At 40.3% G+C, this 20,247-nt stretch overlaps 1 protein-coding gene across 3 annotated transcripts in view; it reads left to right on the top strand.

The window, feature by feature from the left end:
- LOC122796444 (beta-galactosidase-like) overlaps positions 1-20,247 on the top strand; it is a 1,102,950-nt gene that overhangs the window by 905,630 nt on the left and 177,073 nt on the right. For all 3 annotated transcript variants that reach the window (XM_044064918.1, XM_044064917.1, XM_044064919.1), the window contains one exon: positions 7,420-7,551. In XM_044064918.1, the coding sequence (XP_043920853.1) occupies positions 7,420-7,551 (132 nt within the window). The remainder of the gene's footprint in view (positions 1-7,419; positions 7,552-20,247) is intronic.

Below are 20,247 nucleotides of genomic sequence, written 5' to 3'. Positions count from 1 at the left end.
TGAGGGGTGGACATTCAGGGAAATTGCTTACATTTTTATCCTTACTACTTTTATATCCTAGTATGCCTCCACATTTTCCTTGCATAGCAAACAATGTAGGTAATTGGTTTCTGGGTCTATTAGCCAGTCATCAGCATATAATGAAAACGAGTAATTTCTTCACTTACTTAGAATCCCTGTAAACCTGAAGCTGTCAATTTCAGGGCCAGTGGTTCCAGGTATAGGGCAAACAGGAGAGGTGATAGGGGATATGCTTGTCTTGTGCCTTTGCTAACACACAATATTGATTTTAATTCCACATTTACTTTTATACAAGTATTTGCAGTTTTATATATGCTTGCAAGAAGATTAGAAAAGCCATAACTCTTAATATTATGACAAAGTATTCCCGGCTAATTCTATTCAAGGCTTTCTCTGCATCTGCAGTTACTAACCCCAAGTTTTTTTTTCCTTTTCTGCTGCCTCCTGCATAATTATCAGTGTTTTAAGTATATTGTCAAATGTTTGCCTTCCCTTAAACCCACACTGGTCTAATTTATTAATTTAGTCATTTCCTCTGCTAATCTAATTACCAGTATTACTATCATTATTTTATAATCTTCGTTTAAAACTGAAATTGGTCTGTAATATACCAATTTTAATGGATCTTTGCCTGGTTTCAAAATGGCTGAAATTGCTGCTTTCTTCCATGTTGCTGGGATTTTTCCTGTACTGAGGACACTGTTCAGCAAGTTTATCAATTGATGTTACATTTTAGCTTAAAAAAATCACCTGCCAAGGGTGGTAAAGCCACACAAGAACACTGGTTTAATGAGCGCTTTTGTTCCAAACATATAACAGGAGCTTCATCAGATTAAACATTCACTCACCATTTCCCTTTTTATAAACTTGCTATCTGCCACCTTCTTCTTTCGGCTGCTCCCATTAGAGGTCGCCACAGCGGATCATCTGTTTCCATTTCTTCATGTCCTCTGCATCTTGCTACCACCTGCATGTCCTCTCTCACTACATCCATAAACCTTATCTTAGGCCTTCCTCTTTTCCTGTTACCTGGTAGCTTCATCCTTAGCATCTTTTTCCCAATATACTCTGCATCCCTTCTCAGCACATGTCCAAACCAACATAATCTTACCTGTCTGGCTTTGTTTCCAAACCTTCCAACCTGGGCTGACCCTCTAATATACTTATTCCTAATCCTGTCCACCCTCATCACACCCAGTGCAAATCGTAACATCTTTAACTCTGCCACGTCCAGCTCTGACTCCTGCCTTTTTGTCAGTGCCACTGTCTCCAACCCATATAACATAGCTGGTCTCACTACCCTCTTGTAGACCTTCCCTTTCACTCTTACTGGTACCCGTCTGTCACAAATCACTCCTGACACTCTTCTCCACCCACTCCATCCTGCCTGTACTCTCTTCTTCACCTCTCTTCCACACTCACCATTACTCTGAACTGTTGATCCCAAGTATTTAAATGCATCCACCTTCCCCACCTCTACTCCCTGCATCCTCACCATTCCTCAAGCTTCCCTCTCATTCACACACATATATTCTGTCTTAGTCCTGCTGACCTTCATTCCTCTTCTCTCTAGAGCATCTCTCCACCTCTCCAGGGTCTCCTCCACCTGTTCACCACTCTCACTACAGATCACAATGTCATTTGTAAACATCATAGTCCACTGGGACTCCTGTCTGATCTCGTCTGTCAACCTGTCCATCACCATTGCAAATAAGAAAGGGCTTAGAGCTGATCCTTGATGTAATCCCACCTCCACCTTAAACACATCCGTCACTTCCACCGCAGACCTCACCGCTGTCACACTACCCTCGTACATATCCTGTACCACTCTTACATACTTCTCTGACACTCCCGACTTCCTCATACAATACCACAACTCCTCTCTAGGCACCCTGTCATATGCTTTCTCTAAGTCCACAGAGACACAATGCATCTCCTTCTGACCTTCTCTGTACTTCTCCATCAACACTCTCAGAGCAAACATCGCATCTGTAGTGCTCTTTCCTGGCATGAAACCATACTGCTGATCACTAATCATCAGCTCCCTTCTTAACCTAGCTTCCACTACTCTTTCCCATAAATTCATGCTGTGACCGATCAATTTAATCCCTCTGTAGTTACTACAGCTCTGCACATCACCCTTATTCTTAAAAATGGGTACCAAAACACGTTTTCTCCATTCCTCAGGCATCCTCTCACTTTCCAAGATTTCATTAAACAATCTAGTTAAAAACTCCACTGCCATTTTACCTAAACACCTCCATGCTTCCACAGGTATGTCATCTGGACCAACAGCCTTGCCATTCTTCATCCTCTTCATAGCTATCCTTACTTCCTCCTTGCTAATCCACTGCACTTCATGATTCACTATCCGCACATCATCCAACCTTCTCTCCCTCTCATTCTCTTCATTCATCAGCCCCTCAAAGTACTCTCTCCATCTGCTCAACACAATCTCCTCGCTTGTGAGTACGTTTCTCTCATTATCCTTTATCACCCTTACCTGCTGCACATCTTTACTAGCTGAATCCCTCTGTCTAGCCAATTGGTACAGGTCCTTTTCTCCCTCCTTAGTGTCCAACCTTTTATACAACTCTTCATATGCCTTATCCTTAAGCCACCTCTCTCTCTGCCATGCACCTCATCTCCTTATACTCTTGTCTACTTTCTTCATCTCTCTGACAATCCCACTTCTTCTTCTTCTTCGTCAACCTCTTTCTCTGTTTACTCTCCTTTACTTCCTCAGTCCACCATCAGGTCTCCTTGTCCTCCTTCCTCTTTCCAGATGTCACACCAAGCACTTTTCTAGCCATCTCTCTTACTAGCTCTGCTGTAGTTACCCAGCTATTCGGTAACTCTGCACTGCATCCCAGTGCCTGTCTTAACTCTTCCCTGAACTCCACCTCACAATTACCCTATTTCAAGTTCTACCATTTGATCCTTGGTGTTGCCCTCACACTCCTCCTCCTCTTGATCCCCATTTTCATCCTACAGACCTCCATCATATGCTGCCTAACTACACTTTCCCCTGCCACTACTTTACAGTCTCCAATCTCCTTCAGACTGGCCCTTATACATAAGATATAATCCACCTGTGTGCATCTTCTTCCACTCTTGTATGTCGCCCTATGCTCCTCCCTCTTGTTAAAATATGTATTCACCACAGCCATGACCATCCTTTTCATGAAATCCACTACCATCTGACCTTCTGCATTCCTTTGCTTAACAGCATACCTACCCATCACTTCCTCATCCCCTCTGTTCCCTTTACCAACATGCCCATTGAAATCTGCTCCAATCACAACTCTCTCACCCTTGGGTACAGTCATCACCACTTCATCCAACTTACTCCAAAATTTTTCTTTCTCATTCATCGCACACCCAACTTGTGGAGCATATGCACTAACAACATTCATCATTACACCATCAATTTCCAGCTTCATAAACATCACTCTATCCGACACTGTTTTCACCTCCAAAACACTCTTAGCATACTGTTCCTTCAGGATAACCCCTACGTCATTTCTCCTCCTATCCACACCATGATAAAACAATTTGAACCCACCTCCAATACACCTAGCCTTGCTCCCCTTCCATCTGGTCTCTTGCACACACAATGTACCAACCTTCCTTCTGTCCATCATATCAGCTAGCTCTCTCCCTATACCAGTCATACTGCCAACATTCAAAGTTCCGACCCTCACTACCACAGTCCTAGCCTTTACCTGCCTTTGGGCATGCCTTCCCCCTCTTCTCCTCCTTCGGCCAACAGTAGCCCAATTTCTGCCAGCACCCTGTTGGCCAACAGCACTGGTGGCGGTCGTTGTTGACCCGGACCTCGACCGATCCAGTATGTATATCTGTACTATTGTCCGCATGTATGATTTGGCAAAATTTTATGCTGGATGCCCTTCCTGACTGCAACCCTCCCCATTTATCACTGGTTTGTGCATCCCCAGTGGCTGGGTTAAACTTGCCTGCTGCTACCATGTGGCCAAATAGTTAGTTGCATGAATGCACAAATTTTTCCTTTCAAACACAACACACAAATACATTATAGCAAAATGTTAAAAATTCATTTAAAACATGTTAAATTATCTGCAGGTGAAAAATACACGTTTCTGTATAATAATGTAAGATGTAATAAATGTAATAATCATTTAGCTTTTTCAAGTGCCAACAAGCTATTTATTGAAATGTTGTCATTTATTTCTGGGGGGTTAGAGGCATTCAGTTCAATCTGCCAATGAAGCTTCCTGGCTTCAAGCCTGATGTGCCAGCTCCCCTTCTTATATCTTGGGCTACCCTTTCCAAAACAAAAAAATAAAAACTTTCTATACTGCACACAATCCTTAGAGTTCTTGCACAAGGTGTTGATCAAATTAAACCTTTTTTACAGCACATATAGATATTGTTACATTCTTTTTCTCAACATTTCTCAGTCTTACCCACATAAAAACAAAGATAAGAGGTACACTCTGCTAAATATTCTACCTCCTTGGCACTACAATCAGAATGACCACTGGGGGCAATAATATGTGGATATCCTCCCATATTAATGTTCTCCATGTCTACAATGAACTTACGCTGGTTGCAGGATCCACATCTGTACAAAACCCTATTGACAATTTCCTTAATATTTTTGTTAAACTCAAACAAAACTTTTAAATGTTTTCCTTTTTTCATCAGTAAACCCTGGCTCATCACCAAAACGAAGGACAAATTCCTTGTAACAATCTCCTTAATGTTCATGTTCCTGTTGTATTCTAACATCATGGCTCTAGAAAAATCTTTTTCATCTTTTGTATGACTGGGTAAGTTAGATGGATTTCTAATCAAGCATGGATATTTTATAAGCCTAACACCCATCACCTCTTTGTAGGAACTATCAAACAGAGCCTGTAGGTACCCCCTGTCTAAAAATATTGTTTTTAAAAACTCACACTCTACCAGAAATCTGTGCTCTTCAAAGACAAACCTGGACAATCTTACCAGTTGCCCTTTCACAATGTTTTTCTTCTGTGGCAGAGGAGTGAGAGCTATTAAAATTAAGCAAATTGTTTGAATATTTTGCCTTATGATAAAAAGAGGATTAAAAAGAATCCATATCATTGTTGTACAACAACACATCCAAAAAGCTCATCCCTGTTCTTATCCATCTCACTGATAAAACTTAAATCATTTGTAATGTTGTTGATATAACACAAAAATTCATTCAGTATATATGAGTTCCCACACAGTTTAGGACCATGCATATACAGTGGATATAAAAACTGTACACACACCTGTTAAAATGCCAGGATTTTGTGATATAAAAAAATGAGACCATAATAATTTCAAAACTTTTCCCACCTTTAATGTGACCTATAACTTGTACAATTCAATTGAAAAACAAATCTGTTAGGGGAAAAAATATTAAAAAAATATGTACAATATGCTGGTTGCATACGTGTGCACACCCTTTAACTGGTCTAATCTGCGTCTTGCAAGTTAACAATTACACATGCTATTGATGCTTCTGCTCTTCCACTGTTATTGCTGTCACCCTTTTGTAGTTCGGGGTTTTCTTCAGCAATAGCAATGCTAAGTTGGACCCCCTTATGTTCCCCAGCAGTTTCTCCATAATTTATTTTGTTTACTTAGTTGCTTTCCATTTTTTGACATCTAGCTCAAACTCAACTACTGCTCTCATTTCTCTGTACTTTTGTCTGCTTAACGTAACTTTTCTGATTATTTCTAGGCATTCTTTGAGTGGAGAAGGTGTGCTTACATCCTTATGCATCCACTAGTACAAAACTACCTCGTTTTTATGTATTTATTCATTCTTTGTTGACTGGATTAGTCCCAGTAAGCTAGTGGACTCTCTCCTCAGGGAAGACCAGCATTGGCATTTATAGTACTAGGGAAATTTAGCCAGGGTATCATGGAACTTCCTTTTTCTGGACAAAATTGATGGTTAGTGCTATATGGATAGTTGGGAGCATATGTCAATAATTACAGTACAATCAAATATGGAGTGGACAGACTGCTATTAATAAGATAAAAATGTCTATAGAATAACAGTTGTGGAGGATGAGGTGTCCCAGTATGTTGGTGTAAAGGATTGTATATACATGGGAATTGGATTTGGTTTGTTTTTTATTAAAATATTAGATGTTAGTTTATGCATAAATAGAAAAAATGTGATTTTAATGTGTAAATAAATGCCCTGCTTTTTTTGTTGTTTTGCTACCACCAACTCAAGTAGATGGGACTTCAGCTTAACATTCTATTCAAAGGACAACACACTCAGGAGTGTACTTCCCCCAATGCTTTGCTACAGTGTCAGCAATACTACCTCCTAGTGTGGGAATAAAACACACACCCTTCTGTTCTTCCAGCACCAAAGGTGTGTGCTCTACCTGTTGAGTTACTGACATTGCTAATGCTTTAAAATGAGGCTGGGGGTTGCTGTTACCTATTCATATTTCCAAAAGCTGGAGAGTTTTGTACTGTAGACCTTAATGCTTTCAGTGTGCACATTCCAATGTTGAGTTTCAGAATTTAACTCTCTAAGGGAGTGCAGTTGTAAATATGTTGCCATAAAAAAATGAACAGTGTTGTTGGACATGTTGGCTGCCTCTTGGTGACATCATCATCTGAGGTCCACATAGATGATACTTTGATTTGATGTAGGGAACCACCCTTTTCAGTGTAAACTGATAGTATTTGGTGCCTTCTCTGCTCTCAAAATTTTAGGTGGTAGCTATACTACGATGGAAGCCATGCAGGAGAACTTTGTCTTCCCCAACTTGTTTGACTAGTGCCTTGTGCCCCTATACAGGGATTTTCTGGAACATCACTGGCATTGATGATCCAATGGCTGAAGTCCATGGTTGGGACTGGGGGTCGTTCATATTTTTTTTTTTTTTTTTACTGAAAAGGTAATGGGTGTATGAAGCATTGTTTCTGAACATGTTGCATCACAGATGGTGGCACAGTTCAGGATTACTTGGATAAACAAAAGACGTTTGTTAGGCTGGGTGAAAGAAATAAAGGATGAACTGCTGATTATACAGGAACTTTATTTTATTCAGAAATTATGGATAAGGGAAGCTAAGTGGGTCAGGCAATCATTATCTGTCATCAGTGTCTTTGTTAGAATTCTCTCCGGTCCATGATACCAACAACCTTTCTAGTCTTCCTCCAGCTAAAATACTCTCTTGTAAGTGGTTGTTAACCTTTAGCTAATTGAAAAGATTGAGCTGAGGTCTAGAGACTGCAGTCTACAGTCTGTCATGCAAAGGAAGCATTGTGCACCAAAAAAACAAATATGTAAGAAATTATCAAAATGCATTTATTACCTGAATGATAGTTTTTATTGTATTAATTGCATTTCTGTTTATGTTTTGCATGCAGGTACCACAGGGAGTTCTGGAAAGAGATAAAGTGCTTTCCATAAACATAACTGGGAAGGCTAAAGCAACACTTGACATCCTTGTGGAAAACCAAGGCAGGATCAGTGTTGGCAGATACATTAATGAGTGTAAGGTAAGGCAAAGCTCAAACTACACAAGTATATTATATTTGGAAATGTTGTCTTGTAGCTTCACAGAAAATGTATTGATGATCATTATTCCATTAAATGTGTTTCTTTATTATGAAACTGTAATTGTAGCTGGTTCTGAAAGAAGAGCTTGTTTGGTAGAAACTGAATGGGCATGCAGTCATAACTACATTGTAATATAAACTGTTTTCTCTCCAAGGTTAAGTCAAGCATGGGGATCTGTTGTTCAGACATTGTGGGCAAACATGTAATTATAATTTCCTGGTTACAGCTGTAACTCAAGTAGCAATATGTTTTGGGTTGTCTGCACTGGGAATCAGGATTCTGAAAACAAAGAGAGAGGAAAAAAAGACTGCTAGTTTTTGAGATACAAAAGAAAGGAGGGGTGAGTGCTATGAAGCCAGAATCTGATTACTTTTTGTTTTCATCTCTGATGTCTTGCAACATCTCATCTCTGAACTGAAATAGAACCACTGGATTTGTTGTACCTTGTTTTACATTTTGTGACCATCTTAACCAAAGAAAATGCTGATATGCTTAAAAATGTGGATTAGAGCTTATGAACCTTTTTGACATCTGTGAATCAGAACTCTCATCACTGTGTGTCAGATGGCTTTGCAGTCCTGCTGTGGAGGTACCTCTGCCTAGCATCCCTACTAACCCTGAAGCCATATATTAAAATTAAAAATAATAACCAAACTGTACTACACATGGGCCTTTGAAGATACCTCTGCCTAGTATCTCTACTGACCCAGAAGCCACTTATTAAAAATAATATTCAGCAAAGCGTACTACACAAAGGCCACTGAAGATATCTCTGTGGAGTCCTATTGGTTCTGAAGCCATTTAATAAAAATTTAAAATAATTCAGTAAAGTATACTGTACCTAGCCTGTTGAAGGTACCTCTGCACATTGTCCCTACATATCCTGAACCCCTTTATTAAAAATTAAAAACAGTATTCATCAAAGAGTGCTACACATGGACTGATAAAGTACATCAGAGTGTACTTCAGTACACCTGCCTCTTCTGTACTGCAGGCTTCACTTTGGATAATTAAGTGTAGCTGGCCTGCTTCCTTCCTTGCTTGTTTTGAATAGAGCTGTTTGTTTGACCTTGTGCTCACCAGGTGGTTTGCTTGGGCTCATGGTTCATAGGTTCATAGGTTGGTACTAGGCTATCAGCCCTAGGGCCTATACAAGCCTAGCCATAACAATTCCCTGGCTATTTCTTCCCACATTATTTACTTTCCTGGACCCCTCTGTACTCCTCTTTGAATTTTATAACTGCAGACACTTGCAGGAGTTCATGGCTGTACTTTTGTAATATGGGTTGCCTAGTGACATTACTTCTCCTGTCTTTCCATGTTAGAGAAAGGTTACACCCTTCTCTATCTCATAATTTACACTCTGTCCTGTTGCAAGCCAGTGATTCCTAATTGTACTTGCTATATCATTTTAATCAGGCAGCATTAGTTGGTGACACACAGCCTAAGACTTGCGTTGCTTGAGAACTTACTCAGTTGAAGCTGATTTCTCCACTGCAGACTCTGGTCTCTAAAATCATTGCACATGTGCAGTCTGTTTGGGTTCCGTGTACAAGAGGTAATAGCTAGAGTGCTCAATGGCCTGATGTCTGCCTTTGCTGCCTTAAGCATGTTAAACAGCCTAACAAGGTTCAGTTTATTGACTCTCTGTATACAGCACCTCTGCATTGCTCTCTCAACCCTGAAGAGGCCATTGTTCTAACGAGGTTGCAGTGCTTTTAGACTGCCTACTACCAAAGACACCTTTACTTGTACACTTTGTTAGCTTTGATTTGGTGCCATGTTTCATTATCCTTGCACCTGTCAGTGGATGGCCAAAACTATATCTAATTATGCTTCTGCCTTAAACATTATCTTGAAACCCATATAGTATACATGCTATATATGGGGGGTCCGAATGCAGAGATAAGTCTTCAAGAAAGCAGAGTTTTATTGCTGAAACTGAATTCATCCTCAAGTCTTGGTGAGTACCTTCATGAGGTGGACCCTGTTTTTCACAAAATCTCACCAAGACAATGATATATAGACTGTATTTATATATCATGGACAGAAGTAGGTTAAAAATTAAAAAAGAGAGCTGTGTGCACAAGACCCAGGATAAAAAAAGTATCCAATCCCGGTAGGCACACTGGTGCCAGGACTGGAAAAGATGAGTGTGTCCTCAAAATATGGAAACATTCCTACAATGGGGCCATGCTAGGCACAAGGGGAAGATGGGCCCCTGTTGTAAAATGAAGTTGTAGTCCATAAAAATCACAAAAACTGATAGGCCAAATAAAAGCCATAAAGGCGATTAAGTGGACTATTGAGGATAAGAAAGAAATTATGTATTGCTACTATTATGCAAAAAGCCCAACATTTCCAGACACAAGATATACAAAATGATTGAGAGAAAAAATAGAAGTTGAAGTTATAGCGTGCCTGCAAAGTGAAGGATTTGGTGTAGAAGGTTTGATACAGGTTACATCACAGCATGATGGAGTGAGTCCCCAAAGTAAGGAGAAGCAGGAAGATCAGGAGGCATCTGAAGAAGAAATATGGACATGGGAAAGAAAGAGATTTAATATAGTGTAATATTTATGCAAAGAGCAGCACCAAAGATATTTGAAGAGAAATGCAGGCAAAGGAATCCAGACCTGGAAGACTTTACAATACAAAAAATAAGAAGACAAAGAGGAAAAGTAGAAAAGGAGATTAGTAATGGAGAAGTTAAAGAAATAGAAACTGAGGTTATGGAGTACCTGTGAAATGAAGGATTCAATGTAGAAAATCTAATTCAAAAAGCACCTCAACAAGATAGAGCAATGGATATCCAAATTAAGAGGAAACCAGTAGAACAGGAAGCAATTGGCCAGGTGCCATATGAGGATATTCTGGAGTCTTCCACAGGAAGCCAGTATAAACATTCACTTGAAGCTAGACAGCAAGGGAAGGAACAGGAAACTGTAGAAACTCTGATGCTGTCAGTGTTGAGGAGTGATAGGCCAGTGAGTTCCCATGTGCCCACAGGAAATGGAAAACAAAGGATGTGCCCCCGGTTTGGAAGAAAATGAGCTAAGAGAAGAGTTTCTTGATGTAATAGACGTAGACAGATATATTAAGATCAATGAAAGAAATAGACTGCAGAACCCAAAAAGTCAGAAGTCTGATAAAATGAATAAAGTAATTAGGTCTGTTCATAGAGATCCATGCAATATAACAGAAATAAACAGGATATATTACTGTGCAGCTAAATTAATAACTGATAAAAGTTCTACCACAAGAACACAGGGTTGTGAGGGAAAGGAGGGGGAGAAATTGAATATCATCATGGAAATATTGAATAGAGAAAACTATAAAACAAGACAAGAAGCGTCACTGTTAGAAGACTGTAGAAGAGGGAATAGATCAACAAAAATACTAAGAAAGATATATGTGATAAAAGCAATGTGCAGTATTAAAAACAGATCAGGATCTATCATGCACTATCACAAATAAACTAAAAATTTCAGCACAGGCAGAAAAACTTAGAAGGTACGCAGATAAATATAAAGGAAAAGTACAAAATAAGCAATTTATTGATGACCCAAAATTTTTTATAGAGAATTGGGAAACAAGGTAAAAGGAATTGAAAGACCGCCAAAAAAGAAGAAATAGATACATTTTGGAGACGTTGTCTATGAAGATCGTGTGGAACATAACAAAGTTGCTAAATGGATAGAAGTAGATAAAACAGTAAGACGTTTAAATACAATGGGGTGAAGTAACAGCCAGAGAGACTCTTGTGAAACCCAAGGCCCAGATGCAGTACCTAATCTTTGGTTAAAAGTATTAACATCTTTGCACAAAGGTTTAGCCATGAGTAAGAACTATTTATATGCGACCCCAAACAGACACCAACCTGGCTAACAACAGGAAAAACAATGGTCCTACTTAAGAGTGAACCTGCAAGCTACAAATTATAGACCAATAACTGGCCCTCTGACGTATAAGTTATACGTCGGAATTGATGCCAGAGTTTATAGTCATTTAGAAGAAAAGTCAATTATGGCAGTAGAACAAAGGGGCAATAAAAGAAAGTCATATGGAACAAAGAATCATTTGCTGTTAAATAAAGTCATACTGGAGAACTGTAAAAAGGGGAAGAATCTAAGTGTGGCATTGATTGACTACAAAAAAGCATTTGATAGTATCCCACATTCAGGGATAAAAGAGTGATTAAAAATGTATAAGATGGATTCAGATGGCTAGGCAGCAAGACATTTCCCTGTGGTACAGTTGAGTGGGGACTCTTGACTGAAGTGACATTCAGCTGCAGAGAAATATGGCTGTTTGCAAATTCCCTGTGGGCAAAGAGAAGCACACACTGCCATGCTCACTGCTTCAATAACCAAATGCACAGGGGAGAAACTATGTCCACGGTCCCCAAGGGAACATGAGAGAGCAGGCAATATGGCAGACAGCAGCAGGCTGGCCAGAGGGCATGTCAGTGGCAGTAAAAATGCAGTGCACAATGGGCAGTGCCTTTATAATTGGAGTGTGTGGACCACTAACCCCTTCACAGTGTCTAGGGAACATTACCTAAAATGCATACTGGAGCATAATTGTGACTACAGTAGCCTGCAGAATTTCCTCCATGCTGTAGCACACTTCTACATGTTGTAGTTTGTTACATAAGTATGTACTGTACACTGAGCACAACACTCATTACTCCTTCTGCCACCATGCATTTGATTATTAAAACTGTGAGCATGGCAGTGTGGGCATCTCTTTGACCACAGGGAATTTTTCAAACAGCCATATTTCTCTGCAGCTGAATGTCACTTCAGCCATGTGTCCCCAGTCAAATGTACCACAGGGAAATGTCATGCTATGTAAGATACACCCTACACTGTTCGACTACATTACAATGACAATGAAACAGTGGCAGACCATTTTGCAATTATGCCATGATAAAGGACAAATTATTACTCCTGGGATAAAAAAATCGAAGGGGAATATTCCATGGTGACACTCTGTCACCATTGCTATACTGGCTTGCCCCTAACCCATTAAGCTGTTTACTTAATAGCTTAGGACATTGCTACAATCTGGCTCCCAGAAAACAAAAAAGTGTAAAGACTTCTCATATTCTCTTTGTTGATGATTTAAAACTGTATAGCTCATCAGATGAGGAACTGAAAGCACAACTGCAGGTTGTCAAATTTTTTCAGAAGATATAAGAATGTCATTTGGTCTTGATGATAAATGTGCAAAATCAGCCTTTAAAGCAGGAAAGCTGCAGCACAAGTAAACATCATTTTGGGACAAGAATGTGATATAAAAGAACTTGAGCAAGAGGGAGTGTACAAATATTTGGAAACTGATGAAGGATCAACCATAAAACATGAACAAATATGAATATAACGTAGTAAGGAATATTTTAGAAGACTTAAATTAATCCTGAAAACAGCATTGACATCTAGGAACAAAATCCAAGTTATAAACCAATTTGCTCTTTCTGTCCTAACTTAGTTTTGGAGTTAATGACTAGCCCCAAAACATGTTGGATAGATTAGTTAAGAAAACAAGAAGGGTGCTTCATGCTCTCCAAATGATTTATAAAAATCAGAGTTTTCCAAGATTATATATTCCCTGTTCCGGAGGAGGGATGGGCCTCCCTGAAATTGATTACATGTATAGATCTGCAGTCGTTGGACTCCACACACATCTGCTGACCTCACAAGACCCAAACATAGTGAATGTTTTGAAAGATGAGGAGAATAAATCTAAGATGACTTTTCTGCTTACTCTAGCAGGAGCACATCTGTGTCAAGCAGGAATGGAAATCAAACCAGAAGTAGATAAAAGTCAGGCAGCAACTGAATGTGCTAAAAAACAAAAGAAAGAATATAAGGTGAAGGATCAGATGAGAAGGTAAGAAATGTGGAAAATGCATAAATATCGTTGCAGATATAGATCGGGAACAAACACAGGAATTGTTAAGGAGAGGCAAATTAAAACCAAGAGATGAAAGGTTAATCTTGGTGGCCCAAGATAGCAATCTACGTACACCCTGGTTTACAAAGTCCCCTGAACATGTGGGAGAAACAGACAAATGTAGGTTTTGTAAAACCGAATTGGAAACCGTTGCACACCTCGTTGCTGGTTGTGATATACTAATGGTAGAATGACTGGAAGGAGCTCAGTTCTTTCCTGTCACTTGAAGGGTTACAGTCTGACACACTTGTATGACGCCTTGTTTTAAGGTTCACATTAATGATGAAACCATTTTTTTTTTTTTTTTTTTTTTTTTTTTTTTTGTAACTCAAATGGTGTTTATTTATTTTGTATTAAATAAGATAATTAATAATACCTTTTTAAAACTTAATAATTAAAAACACAATTATATGAACTTAACTATATACATTATGTACAAAACTGTCTTTCGGCTTTTCCTGGTTAGTGGTCGCCACAGCGGAACTCCGGTCCGCTAATGATTGGCAGTAAATTTTTACGTGCTGGCTTGCCGGGCCTAATGCACAACCTTCAGCGAAGGAATGCCCATTCACACATGACACACAGAAGACGCACTAACTGAGAATCGAACATGCAACGTCTGTGAGGCGACAACGCTACCACAGCACCACCACCGCAGTATATACATTCCCCCGGATTCACGAATCCTCCGTGTAAGACTTAAGTCTTACTCGGAGGCTGCAGTTGAACGGTATGACATCAGCATGCCATGAATATGCATGAGGGCACGCTGACTCAACCGTAAGTGTTACACGGACTGTGTAAGAAAGCAGGGGGCGTGTCCGACTGCCGAGCAGTCTAAATGTCCATGCCCCTGCAAGTGTTTTAAAAGTAAAAGCAAACACACAAGAGCGAGTCCGCTCAAATGTCCCTGCACCCAACACTACACTCCCTGATATTGTAAACCCCTATCATAGTTCTAAAACGCAAAATATTAAATTTTTTTTTAAATTCCCAAAATAGCTGCCCGTATTTGCGCGTGTGTGTGCAGATGTGCCCAGTGCATAGCTAGAGCTAGCAATTCTGACATGGAAGAGCATAAGAAAGAATGTTTATTCAAATCACACCAAATAGCAATACCGTAATGGTAGAGCGTTCGCACAAAGAAGAGGCATTCACGGTTTGAGTCCCACCACTCCCCTTCGTATTTATTTTAAAATCAGTATATGAAATAATACCTGACAAATATGTTTAAACATTACTAAAAAGCAGTGAAATGGCCAATGTATCAGTGAACAAAATAAATATTTTAAAGGATCCTGATATAAAATTGTTTGCAGTTCAGCAGTGCTTTACCCAGCACAATACAGTTGCCCATAGTTTAATAACGCTTTACCCAGCGCAATAGAGTTGGCCATAGTTTAATAGCGCTTTACCCAGCGCAATGTGTTTGCGCGGACATGTGCGCCACGAAAACCAGGGCACTGTAGGGCACCGAGGAGCAACGTAGAGCAAAGTTGCTTAAATGCAGCCACACCCCCTAGCCTGTCTGGACAGTATGAAAATAAAATGAATGACAAGGTTCGAACCCAGGACTCTGTGCATCAGAAGCAAAATACAGAACCACTAAGCCATGACAACATAGGGAAAACAGACAACTGTAAACATTCATATACTTACTAATGATAGTTTAACCATTACTAAGCAGGTCTGCAGTCAGCCGAGAATTTTGCAAAACGGCCAATCACAAAAAAGTGCGGGGAAATGCGGCATATTTAAGGCCCACAAGCGGGAATACATGCCATAACTGATTGTAGCTCACATCTGCAGTTAGAATGTCTGGTGTCAGAGAGGGAACATGCTTCCGAGCGCAACATTGGGGCATCGAGGAGTCCAAATACATGGTTTGGCTCCTTGTCCACTGTCACGAGTCAAGACTCATGCAGGGCCAGTTCCAAGGGACGGAGTACAAGGCAGAGGCTTGGAACCGGTTAGCTCGTGACCTCACCAGTGCCACAGGCGTTCCTTGGACTGATGAGCAGGTCCATCACCACCATGCAGACCTGAAGAGACGAAAGCAGGACCGCCTGAACCAATGGATATAGGAAGCCCATGGGATGCGGGATGCCCCACAACTGAGTATGTAGCCATGGAATGCAGTATGTAAGAATTGATAATGGAGTATGTATAACGGATAGGTATGTCTCAATATCCCTTCATTTACTTTACAGCTGCAGGTGACCGTGCTATGAATCAGCAAGCCTATGCTGATAGGCTGCTAAGGCTGCACCACCAGGCAGGTTAGTGATTATTCTGCATGTATTGTTATATAAAATATGGGAGAGAGCATGAAAGAAAGTGTTGTAGTCCAGTAATACAGCCATAAAATTGCCTGAATAAGTCCTCTGCATGTACTGTCAGATAAAAACTTCAGAGAGGCAGAAAAATAGTGTAGTAACCCATTAAGAAAGGTAACATATGTCTGGAATAATATCTCTGCAGGCACTGTCATGTAAAATAAGTGAGTGAGCCTGAAAAGAGTGTGCTAACCTATTAATAAAGGTATAATATGTCTTGAACTTGTCTGCCATATACACCGTTAAAACAAATAAAGGAGTGAGCCTGTGGAAAAGTGTGTAATGTCATTAATAAAGGTCTAAAACCCAGAGTGTGTCTGTGCACAGAGTCTGAAATGTTGTAGTACCCTTGCATTATACAAACAGTACTGTTTGAAAAGGTACTGGCAACCCAGAGTTGTGCAGTCCCATATAAAGTGGGTGATGGAAGTGCTAGTAGCTGTGAAACATATATACAGTCCACAACAGTCAGTTACTGGCTGGCATGAATAAGTAAACCTGGCACAAGTGTAGCGTGTTATTTTTTCCCCACAAATGTGAGTGTGTGTCAAGAAATGCAAGGTTCTGTATAAATCGAAGTGAAAATGTCATGTGAAAACATCCCAGATATGTAGATAAAGAAATATAAATGCGATCAAGAAATATGTAGCAGTAACATCTGCATCCTGGACAGTTAGTATGTCAGATATAGGTCAGGCATATATTGAACTAGCCAAACCCATTACACAACCTAATGCATGGTGGCAAGTGTAATAATACATATGTAAGGGATATACACTTGCAGTCATTGGGAATCTAGTGTAGATGAAAAGGTCATTAAAAAATGTTAACCGAGTTTTTTTCTACACCCTACTGTATGTGCATAAACCATGCAATTCCACACCTCAATGGGTATGTGTAATCTTAATATTTGTTGGGACATATGTCCTATTGTTCTATAAATATTTGCATTCACGTTGATGCATGTGCCCTGTTTAAACACCACAATCATGGTGGCCTGTTGCTACCAAACATCCCTGCATGCTGTTGGAATAACCACTGTGGTTCAATATATATGGTTTGATGTATTCAAAGACATTCCCAGCAAATGATAAGGCAAGCATATGATAGAACTTGCTGTTCAACTGTTGTACCCTTGGTGTGTTGAGTTAATGGGAATATTATTGCATGCTGTTACAACTAATCTGGAATGCTGTTTTGCTTATGTTGTAATTAAACACACCTAATCACAAAACGTATGGGAAGGTTGGTCCCAGCGGACCCACTTGTCCCTCCTCAGCCGGCGAGTGCACCTGGCACCAACAGGTCTAGTGCCCAGCCCGGGCTCCCCTCCTCCGTTGGTCCTGTGCCACCTTTGGGTGGAAGCACTGCAGGGGAGGGGCTCGACCCCCCCCTGCAAGCGTGGGAGGAGAAGGGCCACCTGTCACCCTTCGAAGGGTCCGGGTTGTGGTGCGTAGGGAGATCCAGCGTTCAGTCGCTGATCCCCTATGCCAGCTTGAGGCAAGAGTGGCACGTCTCACAGGTGAGCCTGCCCATCCTATGCAGCCCCCAGCATAGCCACCCTCAGGGCTGTGAAGGTTCAGTGGTGACTGCCCATTGGTGGGGATCTCAGTTCCACTGTTACCTTCTGTGGGCTCATGGGCTTGCGATTTCCAAACATCCGACCCCGTCAATTGTGTTCACCCACCCCATGTGTCATACACCGCCCCTGTATGCGTCTTGTCTGTTTACCTTCCCAACCTACCTCCCCAGACATACCTACTTCCTCTACCTCACTTCCCACTCTCACCTGAAAAAAAAAAAAAAAGGGCAATCTGTACCCACAGAAAAATTACACCCCATACATAGCCGCCCATTACACACACATGTCCATCGGACAAACATGTAAGCTGATAATTAGAATTGCCAGTACAACATACTTTGTTGTCCTCACCCCTCTCCCAGGGGTGGAAGGTTTCAAATCTCACTCCAAATTCATTGCCTATGCACAGCTGTTGCTGTTAAAGAAATGGGCAGCTATGGACCTTCCCTACACCCGTCCTCCACTTCTCGAGCTTGTTTACCTACTGTCTGTCCCTCTTTGTGCCCCCTTTTTCACCACTTTCCTATCTCCCCATTTTCTTTTCTTTAAAAGAAATTAGCGTGGGGGTTAGCGGGAGTAAGCACTTTTAGGCAGTAGTAAGCAGGATTAAGCGAGTGTGCATGTGTACGCTTAGCTAAGCATCGCGCAAACCCACTTACAACTTCGTAAAAGTGCCTTAGTCACTCTGTATGACAGGGCCCTTGTACTGCTTAGCAGCAAAATAAAATACCCTTGTTAGTCTCAAACCCCACATCTTGGGCTCACCAGTCTGCATGACGTACCACTAAGCCACAGCAGATATACAATAACTTGGTGCTGAAAGAAATATAACATGCATTACAATGAGTGAATGTAAAGGGAAAATAGGAAAGCCATAGGAATACATTACAATAACTACTGTTGTATGCCAGTTAATTCTCTAATTCAAAAAGAAAGTACATACTCCCATGTATCCAGTGTTAGCATTAGGAGGTGTGAGTAAACCTACACACTGAGAAGAGTGTACTGGAAGAAGCAACAGTCCGGTTTCAGTACAACATGCATTTCACTGGCTACAGCCCAGCTTCAGATATGAGACATATACCAACCTTCTGACTGAGACAACAGTGTCCACAGCAAACAAGCATTGTCCCCACCTTGCAAAACTGAAAGGGCTACGCCTACCTAACCTATCATTTTATAGCAGTGTCCTGAAATCACAGTGAGAACTGCAATTACCACACAGCAGGCTGCATGCAATTACTAAATGGTGGGCACCAATTGGTGCAGAGGCCATCACATGCACATGTGCAGATACCTAGAAAAGCAGCCTGCATCTGCTGTCCACACATGCAATTATATCATTGCACCAACTGGGGGGGAGAGAGAGAGCGCAAGCGAGAGACAGACAGACGGATACAAACAGGCAGGAGGAGACAGACACTGAAAAGAAAGACCAACACACAGAGGAAACCAAAACTAAAAAAAATAAAAAAATCAACACCTACAACAGATGGAGGTGGGGAATGCAAAGGGTAAGGTATGTAACAGATATGTATTTGCTGACATCCGAATGATGTGTCTGAAGGGTACTCTACATACTGTGAATCATTCATATATGGCAGCAGTCTGTATCTATATGTACATGCACATTTGCATAGGGCAAGGGACATACTGCAACTGTTAGTGAAGGCTGGACATATGCATGTTGTTGAAGGCTGCTATGTGCACATATGTATGTAGGTGGTAATGTGTGGCATTGCAGACGGTAAGCAGTGACAGTATATGTCATGTGATGATTAAACGCTGTGGGACTGAGCTACAGGCAGTGAGGCCTGCTACAGCTATACGGCCTGAGGACAGCAGAATGCATTCTGCACAACATTGTGCAATAGTATTACATAACCGTATGTCTCACAACTGTTGCATAATTGACATCCCCACCATGAAAGGTGGGCAGTATATGTGCCTATATGTGCAGCTATATGTACAGCAATGGATGTTTAGATGTATGTGTGTGTGTGTGTGTGTATATATATATATATATATATATATGTGTGTGTATATATATATATATATATATATATGTGTGTGTGTGTGTATAGAGATATAGATATATAGAATTATAGATGTATAGAATTGTAGATAAATAGATCTATATATAGATATATACATATATACATATATAGATAGATATAGATATATATATATATATATATAGAGATATAGATATATAGAATTATAGATGTATAGAATTATAGATATATAGATCTATATATAGATATATACATATATAGATATAGATATATATATATATATATATATATATATATATAGATATATATCGATATATATGGATAGATATGGATAGATTGGATAGATATGGATAGATATGTATACATGTATGTATGTATGTATGTATATATATATATATATATATATATATATATATATATATATATATTAGAGAGAGAGAGAGAGGGAGACATGGGGTCATGTGTACTACAACAGGTGCCTGTTGCCCAAGGCATGGACTGAACACCAGTGTTGATACTGCAATGCCATACCCCATTCCAAAACACCTTACGCAGTAACTACCACATAGGTGGTAGCCTGCCTAACACTGAAGGTGTCAGAAGGGAACATGGGACACAGGTGGACAGTAGGCTCCCCTTTGATAATCACAGTGCCACAGTAGTCTTGTAATCTGTCTATGTGGTACGTGTCATCACAAAAGGTATGTCATCTAGGGAAATATAGGTCAGTGTTCCCCTCTACTC

Source organism: Protopterus annectens, chromosome 3.part0, assembly GCF_019279795.1.
Source record: "Protopterus annectens isolate FY-2018-M chromosome 3.part0, PAN1.0, whole genome shotgun sequence".
Taxonomy (NCBI): Eukaryota; Metazoa; Chordata; order Ceratodontiformes; family Protopteridae; genus Protopterus; species Protopterus annectens.
This window is presented reverse-complemented; position numbering and strand designations above follow the sequence as displayed.